We start from the raw sequence: 17,231 nt of genomic DNA on the forward strand, positions 1-17,231 counted from the left end.
GCATTGTATCTGAGATTCTGAGGACATAAAGTCTTTTTCTTCTTTTCCGGGACGTCATGTCTTGTATTTTGTAATATATATATTTTATTCACGTTCTTGTATTTTAACACCGACCACCGTAATGTGTGAAAAGTTAGAATGTTCTCGTTTAAGGAGTGAACGCGTTCCGCAATATAAATTTGTGAGTTATACATGGAAATTGGATATATGGACTATAAATTTAAAATATAATCTTTTAAAAATGTCATGTATAATTATAATTATGTAGTAATGTCTAATAAACTACACGACACATGTCTTATTGAAGTGGGTTACCAGATTGTGGTAACAAACATGACAAAGTACAAAAAATAAAAATATTTTGTCATGGTAGCAAGCTAGCAATTGTATAGTAGACAGTAGTTCTGTGACGGTACTACCACGATGTAGAGAAGAGATATATTTAAGTATACTTAATCTATGGTACTACGGTAGTGAGCTTTAACAAAAATATTGGTAAAAATTATTTATCAAAATTCAACCTGGCTACACTGAACTCTGGGACAGAGATAATTTATCTAGATCTTTCTATTTGTTTATTCTCTTTGGTCCGAGTCATGATAAAGATTTTTATAATACTTTATTATCATGGTACGAGTGGACTGAGCGTCCGAGTAGGATTGAACATATTTTGAACCAATTGAACCACGATTTAAGGAATATAGAAGGTACCTTTATAGTTTATAGGTACAATATACTTCATCTGTTTCAATTTCGTTTTACACTACGTTCTGGTAAACACTAAATAGTAACTCCATTATTTATTTTTCGTACGTCCGTAGTTGTCAAACATAAACATGGCTAAGTTCGATTTGACGAGTAAGATGACGAAATACCTGGACCGGCATTTGGTAGCTCCGCTGCTGGAGTTCTTATGGGCGAAAAAGGTGAGTTTTTCTGTTATTACTATCTCGACCAAGAGAGAAACTTAAACCGATTGAGTACAGTTCATAGTAGGTATTATGTTTTGATGAATTTTTGGTCATGAAAAACAATTTGTCCCTCACATAATGTATATAATTTCTATCAAAAAGCTTTAATTTGTTGTATAATTTGTACTGATCTTATACTGTTTATTTAGATCTACAATGAGAATGAAATTTTGCAAGCCAAATTGGATATTCTTAATAAGACTAACATGATGGATTATGTTATTGAAATTTACAAACAGTTGAATCCCGATAAAGAAGTACCCGAGGTATGTACCTAGGTTTATTATTCTTGAACTTAAAACCTTTGATATTTTTTATTTAATCAAAAAATTATAATATTAGGAAATGAAAACAAGAAGAGATCAAATTGTGTCGCAGCTTAATCAATTTCAAAGTGAAGTTGATGTTGTGATGAATTTTCTCAAAGATGATAAAGTCATGAAAAATATGGAAACTATGAGGGATCCTAAAACATTATCAACATATTTGACCAATGAATTCGACGTAAGTGTTATTTCTGTTCTTCATAAATTATTATTAATTTTATTTAAAATTTTAATTCTTAGAAACCTAAGTTTAAGATTTTATAGTCATTTAGTATTACTGAGTACTACCTTCTCACTCTGCAATTTCTGCTTTTTAATAAAATAAAAAAAAAAGATTTTATTTCTTCTAATTTTTTTTAAATTTTCTTCTTTGTGTTAAGTACTTTTAAATTACTTAAACATATAAGTAACTATAGTTAAATGTATTTCTAAAACTTATAAAATATGAATTCTAAAAACTACACTTTATATATTATATACTTAAATGCTATAGTTTTTTAATTTATTTATAGTTAAAAATCTTAAATCTTTATAGATTGTTAAATAATATATTTATATATTTAAAATATACCTTATAAATGGAATAAATTGGTCATTACTCATTACTATTCATAATTGGAATATTAGTGCTAAGAGTTGAGGTTTTAGTTTAATGCATTAGTAAGAATATGAACATTATGGAATCCTTTTTAAGATAATTACAATATAGAATTAAATTTTACCGCCATGGTAGTTGCAAAAACTGGAAAGTATTTACCATTTAAATTAATTAAATAAAATGATGTAATGGAAGTCTAATTATCACTTAGTATTTAATTAATAATAATTAATAACTATAATATAGCAATTTATTTTTTTGTTTATTTAGTTTAAAGTAGAAATGATGGAAAGTATGTACAAATTTGCCAAGTACCATTATGATTGTGGAAATTATGCTGGTACGACAAGTCATTTATACTTTTATTTATTAGTTATGTCGCCTTCTGACAAGGTAAATTCATCAATGCGTAAAATTCTTATTGGATTTTTAGTATTAAATTTATAATATTTGAACTATTCTTTAGAACTATTTGAATGTTCTTTGGGGAAAACTAGCATCTGAAATTCTTATTCAAAACTGGGAAACTGCTCTGGAAGATTTAAACAAACTACGAGAGTACATTGATTCCAATACTAATGGTTCTCCATTACATTTGCTACAACAACGAACATGGTTAATTCACTGGAGTCTATTTGTTTTTTTCAATCATGTTAAGGGACGTGACCTTATTATTGATATGTTTCTGTACAGGCCAAAGTAATATGTTTTGAATACTAATAAAAATATTATATTATATTATATACTTACAAATTATTTTCTTGTTAGCTATTTAAATGCTATTCAAACCATGTGCCCACACATTCTTCGCTACCTGGCCACTGCAGTAATTATCAATCGTTCAAGAAGAGCAGCTATGAAGGATCTTGTCAAGGTTATTCAACAAGTGAGTTTTAAAAACATTTCATAACATTTAAATTAATTGTTAATTATTATAAAATTTAAATATTTATTAATACTAATATTGTGTTCAGGAATCATATACCTACCGTGACCCTATAACTGAACTTCTAGAAAATCTCTACGTTAACTTTGATTTTGAAGGAGCTAGAGACAAATTACATGAATGTCAAATTGTTCTTTTTAATGACTTCTTCTTGACTGCATGCCTTGATGATTTTGTAGAAAATGCTCGTTTGATGATTTTTGAAACTTTTTGCCGTATTCATCAGTGTATTAGTATTGGGTATGTATATTATGTATACTATAATTATAATTTCTGATTTCATAACATTTAAATCATTTCTTTATTGTTTAGTATGTTAGCTGAAAAGCTTAATATGAACCCAGAAGAGGCTGAATGCTGGATTGTGAACCTTATCAGAAATGCCAGATTAGATGCAAAGATAGACTCAAAACTGGGACATGTTGTTATGGGAACACAACCTTTGTCGCCCTACCAACAGCTTTTAGAGAAAATAGATACATTATCAGTACGATCAGAAGCACTACAACAACTCATCGAAAGAAAAGTCAAAGCTAAAACTCAAGAAGTAAGTTTAATTGTTAAATGTTTTAATTTTCTTTTGTAATGTTTTTTCATAAATCGATATCTATTTCAGCAAGATCCACTTTGGTACAATCCCTGAAAAGCTGTTAACAATGATGAGATATCAACATGTGTTTTTTTTCAATAAAACAAGAATAATATTATTCATGAAATGTTATTTTATTTATTTATTTTTAATTATTTAAATAACATTTAAATCATCATTTGTTGAAGTTTTTTGAAATATTTAAAACCCTTAATATCCTATCTAATAAACTAAAATCAATATTATAATATAATATTATCAATTAAGATTGGGTGTAGATATCTTGAATACTTGAAGATACCAACACAGAATAAATAAATATTCTGTGATACCAGTTTTATTTCTATTCTGTCCTTTTTCTAATGATGGTGAGCTGCATACTGGTGTTAATCATCAAATGAATAAAAGTAATTAACTCCCTATTTTTTTATTCTCAATAAAACGCTTATTGGTGGTAATTGTGGTATTAAATCGATACAATCTAAATCATAAATAGTAAATTTTTAATTTTTTAGAATCTTATCTATAAAATAAATGAGTAGATATAAATGTAAGAATTAAAATTATTGAAATATATATTACGGTATGTATTATATATACATGTATAATAATACTAGCATAACCGTCTCGGCTCTGCCCAAGCATGAGTGTGAGCAATCACAGGTAGGAGTAGGTTGCAAATAAATCTAGAATACACAGAAATTATTCGAAAAAATTTTTATTAACGTATTGTATCCTAAGCAAAAAAAAAAAAGTTCACCTTATTAAAAAAAATGAAATTTACAAAATTTCTGTATACATAATAATATTTTTTGTTTTATCCGTCGTATTGATTAGAACATATTTTATAAAACAGGGGTGGCCAACCAGTCGATCGCGACACCCTTTCGCATTTTCTTAAATTTTTGAATTTTTTTCAGAAAAAAATTGAAATATTTTTTAAATTTGTACCTATATACATATTTGTATATCCCACGAATATAAAAATTATATTTAGAAAAAAAGCAATAAATAACTATAAAAAACGAGATTATACATAGCTATATTGACAACCTTTTTTTTTTTTTTATTTGGTCGATCGTGACAACCTAGAAAATCTCGTAGGTCGATCACAAGTCGATTAAAGTTGGCCAACCCTGTTATAGAAAACATATAACTATTTAATTAAATAACTAATTCCATACTAACATTTTAGTGTAAACGAAACATTATGTACCAATGAAATGAACTCGTCTCTTCGAGTGGTTTCTGCTAACTAAACAGACACGCTAGTATAATATAATATAGCAATAATAGTACCTGATATTATATAAACCTATGATAATAAAATTGTTGAAATAACATGGTATGGAAAGTATTTTACTTCTAGGAACAATTTTTCATATCTACTCGCCGATAAAACACACAAAAGAAAAAAGGTCAGGTTACAGGTAGCTGGAAACCCGCGGGCCACCATACCGCACAATATGTATAATAATAAATAATAATATATTATAATATAGGTATACAATTTTTACGTTTATTTTAATTAATAATAACTAATTATTTATTAACTTTATAAGACTAAATTTATGCATAAAACCTTCTCCGTGATGTCCTCTTTAATTTAAAAAACTACACGACGATTGAATAAGTAGTTTCGGAGTTTATCTCGAACATACAAACAAATGCTATCATTTTATATATTAGTATAGAAGTATAGAATATTGATAGATGCGATGATCGATTTTACAATCTTGATAAAACATAAAATACTGTTATTGGGCCAAGATGACTAGATGACAACCCTATTTTAAGAATAGTAAAAAATTATATGTACCTATTATATATAAGTAGTTTATTTTCTGTTTACATAGTGAACAAAATAATAATGGATTAATGATCATGTCCAGTTTAATTTTGTTAACACTTGTTTCATCCCATAAAAAAACATCTATCGGGAGCTACAATTGAGCTATATTGAGAAAATCAAAATAAATTACTTCTCAACACATTATTTCACTGCTAATTATTATTAATTTGTCGTCTAATTAATTATATTTATTATTATTTAAATATATTAAAGTAAATGAATGAAGAGGTACGTTGTTATTAATAATTTTATTTTTATAGTATTACGATATTATAAATATCTTTAACTACGATCTCTATTTTAGTAAAGAGTCTTTAGTATTAGCAAAAAATAGTAAAATCAAAAAAAAAGATAAAAATAATACCTAAGCACGTAATTTATTTACCACCCGGCACCCACCCTTTCAATTTTGACAAAGAAGCCGCTCCAAAGTAAAATTATCAACACGTTACTGTGCACAATTATACGGGGACTGGTAAACGAAACCGATGGACAATGAGGGAAGATGTTAGATGATTTCTTTACATCTAATTATTTTGTTCTTGTATAATTATTTTATAGTAATATAATATTATATAATTAGATAATATTTTAGTAGGTATTTTACAAGAATATAATCGATATTACATTTTATTCTTAATAATATAGGTATGTAGAAATATGCCAATTTTACGTAGAAAAATAACAGCTTTAGTTATGTAATTGACAATTGTAATTTTAAGTATTTTAAAAAATAGCACATGTTTTATCATCGGATCATTCGAATCGGGTAATATTTTAGAAAACCATAACTGATAGCTGGCTGCAGTTTACATCATGAATTGTTATGATTTATGGCATGTCATTTGAATTGTATATTTGTATAACTGAAAGAATATAATAATTCATCGGTTTACTGTATTTTATGCATAATATTTTTTTGAATATTTCCTAGACATCTACGGGTAACGTAATACGTTTAAAAGTAATAAAATATTATGCTAGCTGCTCACGGTCACAGCTTACATACAAATAGCAGAAACGTAATATATAAATATGTACAAGTTATAACCAAATCATAGAGTCATTATATATTTATATTTTATTTGCATCTATATTAATTGTATTACACTGCATTACATATTATATTTCTCAATTTCTGACTACTGAGTTGAAGTTGATCCGGTTGACCGACGACCGTACACTATTTTAATGTATATACAATTGTTGTTTCCATTGTTATCATTGGTAAATAAGTAATATAAATAACTGACATAATACTTAATATTTTTCCAAAAGTCTAATGTAATTTGAGAATTATATTATAAAATGTAATGATATTGACGATATTGTCATAAAAACGATTAACTAAACATGATATAATTATCGGCAACATAACCACATTGCAATAATGTACCTATTTTGCCTATACTATACGCCAGGTAACACTTTATTTGGAGCAATGTATAAGTATAAACAGCAATATGAATAATTATTGAATATATGATTACAAATATTTGTATTTTAAATACTCATACATTTCAAAGTATTTAAAATTATTATTTATTTTGGTGTTAAATATAATTTAGATGGCAGATATAAAATATATTAAAAATATCACAAATAAGAGTTCTTATAAAAAACGCATCATCTATTGCTATCCATGGCAAAAGGTAATCGTTGATGTACACCTTTGTACACGTTGCATATTTGTTCCGTAAAATATAAACATTATAAACATATTTTCATAAAATATCTCATTAGTTCATTTTCCAGTTCAAGGTTGTGTTAAATAAAGCTATATAATATTCATTTTCTGTAATTAATTGTATTAATACATAGAATCAAACAGAACTGTAACGCCCGTAACTATAGGGTGAGTCGAGCGAAGTGTCTGATGTTGGGGGGCGTAAAAATATTAAATGATCAACTCAATAAAAAATATTATAGACAATACAAGATTTTTCGCCAATCCGTAGTCAGATATAATTTTGAGAATAACATATTTGTGGCTAAAAAAAAAATGTGGCACGTACGGCTATAAATTCACCTCATTTTTTAATTCATTTTCCGGTATATTTAATTAGATTCCATTTCCACCAATTAAACATTTTGAAAACATTTTTTTTTTGTTTTACATTGGAGGTTGTATATAACTATATAAGTACGTCAAATACTCATTTTTATATTTTCAACTTCAAAATTAAAATTAAAATATTAAATCAACTTTTTTTCTTATTAACTTATTAAATAGTAAATACTTTTTTATGTATATATTATATTATTATATTAATACAAAATATCAATAATAATTTTTTCTGCAGGAAAAATTGACGTTTCGGAATCAAAATTCGAATAAGTAGTTTTTAATTTATTTAACTTTTTGTCCTAAAGCTAAAGGTCCAAGATAATGAGTTTATAAGATATGGGGGTTACGGCGATTTAAAAATATTTAGTTATTATAATATTCTATCTCTATATACTTACATGATTTGGCCGGTTGCACAAAAAATATCCAATATTTATTTTATTGATCCGATAATTTATTGGCTCCATAAGTTTTATTGGTTTGATAAAATATTTTATCGATGGATAAAAACTATTATATACTATTAAAAATCGTTGCACAAATCATTGTTTATATATTATTATATTATATTACATTAATTATATTTGTGAATATAAAATTATATGCAAATTGACATTTTATTCAAAAAATAATAAAAAATAAATATTTCATTATTATGTTGATAAACTTTCATTAATTTTATTTCAACGTTCAACCGATATAACTTATTTGACCGAAATCGGGACTATAAATTAATGAATCAATAGTGATTAACAGTCGATAACTTATTGTATCAATAAGGTATTATGACTTTGTGCAACGTATTTTAATTTTTATTGATTCATAACTCAATTTAATAGACCAATACCTATTTATTGAACTAATATAGTTTCGTGCAACCGGCCCTAAGTATAATATATAATAGGTAGGTACTACTGGTACTAGTTAAAAAATTACGTCTATATTATATTTTTGTAAAACCATTTTTAAGGACTATTATCTTTAATACAAACATTGTAATAACTAACGACAAAACGTTTACACAGGTAGATTGGAATATTATAAAATATAAATTAAATAGTTTTAGTTTTTAAGTAGATACTTGAATACTTCAGCTATAATAATATGCACTTTTTTTATGAATTAAAATGATTATTGGTAATGAAAATATGAAATATACAATTTTACGTAGTACAATGATGTAGGGGTATTGACGTATCGTGGTAATAGTTCCTAAATTTAATTATTTTTTAAATTCGAAGTAATATTAAATCGTGAAAAGTATTTATATTTTATTCGTAGGAATTGATTTTCACAGTAACTGCATTATAATAAATTCGGTGTAGTTGATCGTCGTAACTTTCAATGTTCGAGGTAAACACTGCAACCCATTCCAACCATGATGGTTAATGTTATTTTTTACGTTCAGATGAAATGGTCACACTGATAACTAACCTAAAATTATCATCCGTTCGTATCGTCGTCAAACCTAAACAGAACATTTGTATTCCACTATTTCCATTTATGTGTTAGTTCTTTTTGTACTCCGTCTTTTTTTCGTGTAAGTGTTGGCATATTTATCTGTTTCCATCCATACATTTATTCTTATATTACCTAAAGAAATATTTTATTTCGATTCGTATTCTCTCGCTTTACGTATATTCGTCATAATTTTTGGTATTAATTAAATTTTTATTTTGTTTGACAGACCCAACCATGGGTAGATACGCTAAGGAACCGAAAAACCCAACCAAGTCCTGTAAGGCAAGGGGCTCCAATTTAAGAGTTCACTTCAAGGTAATATTGTACATTTATTTGAGTTGACGCGCCGTGATTTAGTTGTAATACGCTGTTTTTGTTGTTACAGAACACGAGAGAGACAGCTAAGACTATCAAGAAGATGCCTCTCCGTCGTGCTGTACAATACTTGAAAAATGTTAAGGACAAGAAAGAATGTGTACCTTTCAGGAGGTTCAATGGCGGTGTTGGTCGTTGTGCTCAAGTATGAAATAATAAGCTATATTGTATTTGAAACATTTTAACTTAAATTCTATCTCATTATTATTTGCAGGCCAAACAGTGGGGTATGACTCAGGGTCGCTGGCCAGAGAAGTCTGCTGAGTTCTTGTTACAGTTATTGAGAAATGCCGAATCTAATGCAGACATTAAAGGTTTGGATGTAGATCGTCTGTTTGTTGAACACATTCAAATAAACCGTGCTCCTTGTCTGAGGAGACGTACTTACAGAGCCCACGGTCGTATTAACCGTAAGTTGAATTGATTTTTTTAAAATTTTGTTTGGTTTAATATTTCATATAATTGCAATATTGTTTTTGAATGGTTTATATGTTATTAAACATAAATACTAGTACTTGGAGTTTTTAATCGACAGTATAATTTCCTACCTTTTTTATAATGTATTGCTAATTTACATGACTGAAAAAGCACAATTTATAATTTAATTATCTTATAGATTTATAGTAAACAATTCTTCATTCCAATTTTTATGATTATTATAATTGTTATATTATTAATTATTCAATCTTATACCAAATAGATTTATGTAAATAATATATTTTTTTATACACTTATTTTTATTAACTTCAATAATTGGAAAAAAATCATAAAATAAGAATTACGCTCAACTAGTTTTTGGCAAAATTAATTTCTTTATTTTATTATAATCAAAAACGAATAACTATAAATTTAATTTTCACTATTGTTGTTTATATTATCATTGTATATTCATAATATAATAAACAAAATATTCTAACTGTTTTTGAATTATTTATTGAAATATTTGATATTTCTTTGATAATTTAATTATAAAAAAGTACAACAATTAAATGTAAAAATTAACCAAGAAAATTGTAATATTGTTTAAACTTAAAAATTTTGGTTTCGTTTAATCTCTAAAATTAGCAAATTATTTTGTGGTTAAAATTTCATATTTTAAGATTTGAAATTCTAATACACAATTCTTTATAAGTACGGTAATGTCGTTTATAGTACTAAAAAATGTTTGTTAAAATTTATTTTTAATTTAATTTAATCAATCATTCATTATATTATTTTTATCGAGTGCATAATATTATGAAATGCCAGATTATTTTGTTATCTACAACAGTTGACTTTAATGTATTATATTATTATACATAGTTATGTTATACACACAGTAAATTAGTTATTAACTTGATTTTTAATGGTTATTTGATTATCCGCACCCCTTGGTCCCATTTAGTATAGATCAGCGTTTCCCAAAGTGTGTTCTGCGGAACTAGGGTTCCATGTTCCGCCAGATGTATGTGATTATTGAAAAAATTATATTATATTTGGATTATTTATATTATTAAAAATTATTTAAAGAAGGGGGTTCCGCAAAACTAATTATTTCTCAAGGGTGCCTTGGTCGTAAAAGTTTGGGAACTGCTGGTATAGATAATCAACTAATGAAAAAATTTTACAGGAAAGTCAAATTATTTTTTGTGAGCATTCCAAGTTCTAATTTTTATGACATAACATTTTAAAATAATAATTTTTGCATGTATTTTAAAATGTACATAACTCTCTTTTAAATTAAAATACAAAAAAATGACCTATGAGGTTCACTAGATAATATTATATTAAAAGGATGTTGCACCCGCTATGTTGTCTGTCTTACACACGTATGATATTGACCAAACGCAATTATGCTATCTGAGTAGAGCTTGTTCAATTTTGGTTCCATGTAGAGTAAATATACCTACTAGTATTATAACATTAAAAGATGATAATATTTTGGAGGATAAATTAATTATTTAAAAATAAAATTTAAAATATTTACAAGTAATATGTGTATTTCATATTGGTTAATTTTTTTTTTTTTTTTTTTTTTTTTTTAGCGTACATGAGCTCACCTTGTCACATTGAAGTTATTCTTGCTGAAAAGCAGAAGTTTGTTGCTAAAGTTCCCAAGGATGAGGCTGAAAAGAAGAAAGTATCCAAAAAGAAGTTAGCAAGACAAAAGGAAAAGTTGATGCACGAATAGTTTGATTTATGTATGACAAATATAAAACATTGAAAATATTTTTTTTTTTTTTTACAAAATTTGTATAAACATTCCTTAATGATTTTAAGTAATTTCCTCACTTTCTTAATACTATAAATATTTTAAATATTTCTATATGCTCATATTTGAATATCTTTAAAGTTAAAGTATAATCAAATTAAAATTATTATTTTTTTCTATGTTGGGTAGTAAAAAGGTAAATTAAAAAAAAATTATAGTTGAATTTTCATATGTTCAACAAGTGATGAAAGTTTAAATTTAACTTTATAAAGTTTGTGAGAACTATAATTTAAAACTTTCTTTTTTAAAATGATCTTTAATTTCTTATAAATGAGATAATCAAAATACATATTTACATTATTATTGGAATAATCTTAATAATAATGTATATGAATTTGAACAATAATTACACTAATTTTTAGCTAAAAAAAGAAATGAAAAATAGCTAACTAAATTCAAAATTTGTATAGGCTCTATATCAGGGGTCTCCAAACTTTTTTATTTAAGGGCCAAAAAAAATATCAAATGCTCTTAGCGGGCCAAAAGTTTATTAACACATAATTTTTAATTTTCTATATAATCTATATTTTATTTCACAGTCTTCTAAGACCGTGTTTTATTTACTGTCCTATGGGTGCTGCGGGCAGTTTAAAACTTGTTCGCCCCGGCTCTATATTATAGTATTAACAAATTAAACTAAATAGTTGTTTTTTGTTGTATAGTAAAAATGTGGAAGTCAGTAGTTAATGAATTCACAATCAATGTATCATGTCTTTTAATAGTGTAGTTATACTATAGTGTGTGATTGTTTTTAAATTCCTCATGCTTGATGTCTCAATTGAAAAAAAACCAATGATTTTATTTTGGTTTAAAATATTAACACCTATGTTGATTGATAGCATTTGTTATACATATTTTCTTAAGAATTTATTAAATTGCAATATTCCGTACACAAAACGACCAGATTCTTTTTAAAAATATGAATAATAATAAATTATTCTTTAATTTGTATTTTAGTAGTGATAATTGATTTTACAAATCACCTATTAATAGTTCTTTACCAGGTTTGTATTTTACAACTAACTCGTATTGTTGCAGTTTTATTAAAATTCTTTGTTATCTCAAATGCACACTACTAGTGGTTTTTTAAGTATGGAATCTAGTGGACGATTGTCAGTTTCTACTTGTTCTTTTCTATCACAAATGTACTGGTGAAATCAGTTAAAAATCTAACCTAAATCCTCCTCAATTTGAATATATTCTTTCTGAGTATTTAATTTTTGCTAATATGTATCATTACATTTTATATGTTAAACACTTAATAATAGATCTACCTGGATGTGTATACCAATAAATACGTAATGTGTGTGTATATTGTAATGCTTAAATATTTTTGTTAGGCCTAGAGTTGAGGTAAAGGAAAAGAATACTATAGGGGTCCGATGTAGTCGATTAATTGTTCACCAGAATATTATATTAAAATTTATTTTTCATAAGGGGAGATATCAGATAATGCATTTGATTAAGAAGGGGTAAAATATATGTACCACATGTATCGAACGGCGTATGTGACGAGAGACGAATTAATATGTGTTGCAGATTGTCTATATTGATTAATATTATTGTCAGTTTCGGAGGTGCTGTGTACTGCGTATTTCCTGTAAAAAAGTCGTATGTTTATACATGTAAAATTTAAGGGGGAAATGATGTAGTATGCCCATTTTCATTCTACAACCGTTTTCATCTAGAATCCCAGAATCGTTATTCGTAAGCAATGACTTACTATTTAATTCAAATTGACTACCTACTTAATATTACAGTAACTTATGTCTTATTCAAAGACGAAGTACCTACATTCGACACTGTTTTTACTGCATAGGTAGCGTTTATCTGGGTAAAGGAACTCTTTTCTCCAATTACTAAGAAGAATAGTATAGCAGCAATCTATTTTTGACTCGCTAAGTATTAATGAGATTAACTTTCCTATGAAAAGTGTATTGAAGTTGAAGATTAAATTACTGCTTCAAAAGATGGTGATAGACAAAAAAGATATAGGTATTTAAAAAAAATTATACATTCATCAACTAGGTTTATCGATTTCATTTAAATTTACAGTAGGTATTTACTATTGTATAGGTAAACACCTTTTATTTTAATTTATAAATAACAGTGTTAATAATTATAGTTAATTTATTGGTTTTGAATTAAAAATTGTTTAAACAGAATATGCATATCTAATTTATTTAATTATTTTATGCACAATTCAGCAATGATTAACACCAGTACACCACAATATAACATAGGTACCTACTATAGACACTATAGTACTATAGTGTACCTTCAAAACAAAATTAATGAAATAATGATTCTGTGTCGGTGGTATTATTTGTCAAACCATTGTTTTAGTATAAAATTAATCTGAACTTAAATATAATTGAATAATTAAGATGTTATTATCAGCATGAGGTATTTTACGAAACATTATAATCAATTTATTTATGAGGGAATATAAATAATAACTTATTGTTAAGTCAGAAGTCGGCTACATACATTTATTATATATTTATAAATTTATTATTTTACGTTATTCTTCATAATATATTCATCTTTAAATATCAATTAAATTAATTCATATTTCACATTATAATATAATTTCCTTAAACACCTATATATATATTAAAGTATATTTGTCATGTTATAAGATCAGTGACTATAAAATGTATCAAAATCCGTTTGTATGCTGTATTGTTATGCATACAATTTTTTTAATAAAAAAAAAATTCCGGAAGTCAAACACGTAAATACCTATTATTTAAATGTAATTGTAGTTTGTTACTTAAACAAAAGAAGAAACATACTGCAAGCTATATAAATATATAATATTAATTATACATATTATATATATTGGGAATTATTAGTTAATAGAAAACTACAGCACCACTTACAACGTCATAGATTAAAAAAAAAAGTAATAGAGAATTATTCTGTCCAATAAAAAACACGTTGATTGTGCATGTCCTTACTCATCACACTGCTGTTATCGAGACTAGATCCACTAAAGCAGGGTGTCACGTGGAGATCAGGAGATGAGCAGAAAAATTGTTTTTCGTCGGTCCACCGCGTATTTTCTCGCTGGATAGAGTATAGTTGTTACACAATGCACACCCGCTTGATACTATACTTACGCTGGTTTGGTAACAAGCATTTTCTATTGTGACACGAGATTTTTATATATTAGATATATTTTATTTATATATTGTGAGCATTTTGTAATATTTGTATACTTAATATACTCCAATGTTGTGCATTATTGAGTAGTACCTAATCTATCTTAAATAGTCTACAATTGCTCTATATTGCCCTTACATAAAACGTAATATATTATATAAATATATCATAATAAATTTACTCTGGCTGTCATCACTCATCGCCCATAATGGCCATTCGACAGCGAAAATTACAAACATTGTACGCGTTGCTTATAATAATAATCAGATAAACAGTTGACAAAAGTATCTATATTATAATTAGGTATTTAATAATTTTGAATATTGATCATTGAATATTATTTTGATATTTTCATCGCGCCCGATATCATTATTATAACTTACATATACCTACACCATCCGTACAACAAAGCTTGCATTATGTTTTATCGCATTTCAATACCTAATCGATAGAAAAAAAAATATTTGTGTACTACGGTTGAAAATGTTTCGAGCGAGATGGTCAATGCTAATAATACAAACTTATCAAAATATGGTGAAATATCTGGTAAATAATTTATTCAAGAATATTAGCCATATATTGGGGTTTAATTTGAATATTTTATAAAAAATGTAATGGTTAATAAAAAAATGCAAAAGTATTTTTAACCTTTGTAAGTTTCTATCCTTAACATAAAATTAGTATTTATTTTCATTATTTAAAAAATCTTATTATAATTGTTTTTTGAATTCATAAATCTGAATTTTAGCCTTTTAGGTATGTAACTATATATGCTACAACCACACATCGAAAATTAAATTAAGAAATATATCTCAATATCACTATATCAGTATATAACCATATAGTATACATTAAATATGACTGTTAGAATAATTGTTAATTTTACTATCTTATTTTTTAACTGTTAGGTACTTTTATTTATTTTTATAGAAAATTTGAGTGGTGTAGGTTGGAGGCCTGTGAATGGATGTCGATCGGTACTCGGTAGTACATACGGAAAAAAATTACACAATAAACGCGCGCGTAATTCGGTAGTTCAACATAACGAACAGCCAGCTGGAAAATTGTTCTCCATCGTAGCATATTTTAATAAAATAAATTGCTCTGTACTAACCATTCTTTCCAGATACAGGAACGAGACAAAAAATGGAAGACTAATATGGCGGACCTCTCAGCTGGACTGGTGTTCGGTGATCAGGAGGAACCGCGAAGGCAGCTCAGGTAAACCTGATGTCCACCCTCCAACAACTGCTGCAGGACCCAGTGCGGGCAGCTATATACCCAACCTAATCCGGGGTTGGGCAGATCGGATGGCGGACAACAGTTGCAGCCGAACAGGGCTCCACTCCGATCACAGCCGTCAGCAAAAACAACCACCGCAGCAACAAGCAGCGGTAAAAACGGTGAGTGGACCAAGTTTTGTGATGTCCGGGAAGTCGGAACCGGTACCTAAGGCATCAGGGGAACCTTTCGCACTAGCGGCGATGGTGAGAACGGAAGCACAGTAGGCGTGGAACCGTAGGAAGTTCTAAAAGCTGAAGGAGAAGAGGAAGGTCAGTGAGTAATTGACAAACCAGCAACTCCGGCTAGCCAAACAACGTACATGAAGTTGACCCCCCCACATTGTGCAATTTTTTTCGGACAAAATGTTAAAAATTATTTACAATTGTTTAAAATTTGTCCGAAAAAAATTGCACAATGTGGGGGGGGGGGGGAAATTTCATGTACGTAGCCTAACAATTTGCACCGATCTTGAACACGGAGGCTGTCAGCCGACCACTGTCGGAGCCAAAACCAGTTGTAGCGATGGAGCAGATGGAAGTGGACCTACTGGTGACAAAAGGAGAAATGCCCAATGAGCTGGTACCAGCCACCAGTCAGGAGCAATTCAGCCAAAGCGCCAACGCATTTCAACATACTGCACCCTGTTATAGACCCGATATCGATTTGATGCCTCTGATTGGTCTATTTAATTTTGCCTCTTAATAGTTCATAATGATAATGATAATTTTTGACGTTAGTTGTGTTATGAATAATATATGATTATAAAAAAATATTCTTCTTATTATTACCTATAATGAAATTATTTTTGGGAATAAAAATTATATAAGGAAGTTAGGAATAACTTACGGAATATTGAAGATATTGATAATAAATGGATTAAGATACCAAAAACTAACTAACATTAAATGGAATGTTCGGAGTTGATTATTAAATGCTGAAAATATTGTATCATATTGTAGGTGTTAATTACTATTTACTTAATATGTATAAAGTGTATACATTTTAATTCTAATATAAGTAATAATTTATAATAAGATTAAAATATTTTTAGAAATCTATTTAACTAATTATCATTAGTAGTATAACTAAATAGCAAATAGGTACATTTTATTAAAAACAAGACGCGTGGCAACATAATATATTTTTAACTTTGTAACCATGCCCGTACTAGATTGAAGCGAAAATAGAGTGTCACATTCCTCTTATTTATTAAATACCATAATATAATATATTTTTATTATTATTGATAAAAATCAATATTTTTTAATCACCAACAGTATCAAATTCACAACATATATACCTATTCTGGGTAGACTTATTAAGTATATCATTTAGATTTTTA

At 27.3% G+C, this 17,231-nt stretch overlaps 2 protein-coding genes across 4 annotated transcripts; both read left to right on the forward strand.

The window, feature by feature from the left end:
- Window positions 1–603: 603 nt before the first annotated feature.
- On the forward strand, window positions 604–3,608 carry LOC132917301 (eukaryotic translation initiation factor 3 subunit E-like). Of its 3 annotated transcripts, none has more exons than XM_060977984.1 (10): window positions 604–707; window positions 822–926; window positions 1,121–1,237; window positions 1,314–1,475; window positions 2,166–2,288; window positions 2,362–2,594; window positions 2,664–2,781; window positions 2,870–3,081; window positions 3,154–3,388; window positions 3,458–3,608. In XM_060977984.1, exons 2-10 carry the CDS (start codon window positions 837–839, stop codon window positions 3,482–3,484), a joined length of 1,317 nt encoding a protein of 438 aa, XP_060833967.1. In that variant the 5' UTR covers window positions 604–707; window positions 822–836; the 3' UTR covers window positions 3,485–3,608. The 3 variants fall into 3 exon arrangements, with proteins under 3 accessions (XP_060833967.1, XP_060833966.1, XP_060833965.1); XM_060977983.1 differs by having other exon boundaries at window positions 631–726; XM_060977982.1 differs by having other exon boundaries at window positions 649–926.
- A 5,139-nt stretch (window positions 3,609–8,747) lies between these two features.
- Window positions 8,748–11,394, forward strand: LOC132917122 (large ribosomal subunit protein uL22). Its single transcript, XM_060977700.1, has 5 exons — window positions 8,748–8,890; window positions 9,038–9,126; window positions 9,197–9,331; window positions 9,401–9,596; window positions 11,211–11,394. The coding sequence occupies exons 2-5, from the start codon at window positions 9,046–9,048 to the stop codon at window positions 11,354–11,356; spliced, it is 558 nt and encodes a 185-aa protein (XP_060833683.1). The 5' UTR covers window positions 8,748–8,890; window positions 9,038–9,045; the 3' UTR covers window positions 11,357–11,394.
- Window positions 11,395–17,231: the final 5,837 nt, after the last annotated feature.

Source organism: Rhopalosiphum padi, chromosome 1, assembly GCF_020882245.1.
Source record: "Rhopalosiphum padi isolate XX-2018 chromosome 1, ASM2088224v1, whole genome shotgun sequence".
Taxonomy (NCBI): domain Eukaryota; kingdom Metazoa; phylum Arthropoda; class Insecta; order Hemiptera; family Aphididae; genus Rhopalosiphum; species Rhopalosiphum padi.

Coding starts and splice junctions, on each gene's coding strand:
- LOC132917301 (XM_060977984.1), top strand. CDS start 837: ATGGCTAAGTTCGATTTGACGAGTAAGATGACGAAATACCTGGACCGG. Junction 2,595..2,663: donor ATGTTTCTGTACAGGCCAAA/GTAATATGTTTT, acceptor TTTTCTTGTTAG/CTATTTAAATGCTATTCAAA. Junction 2,782..2,869: donor TTGTCAAGGTTATTCAACAA/GTGAGTTTTAAA, acceptor TATTGTGTTCAG/GAATCATATACCTACCGTGA.
- LOC132917122 (XM_060977700.1), top strand. CDS start 9,046: ATGGGTAGATACGCTAAGGAACCGAAAAACCCAACCAAGTCCTGTAAG. Junction 9,127..9,196: donor ATTTAAGAGTTCACTTCAAG/GTAATATTGTAC, acceptor TTGTTGTTACAG/AACACGAGAGAGACAGCTAA. Junction 9,332..9,400: donor GTGTTGGTCGTTGTGCTCAA/GTATGAAATAAT, acceptor TATTATTTGCAG/GCCAAACAGTGGGGTATGAC.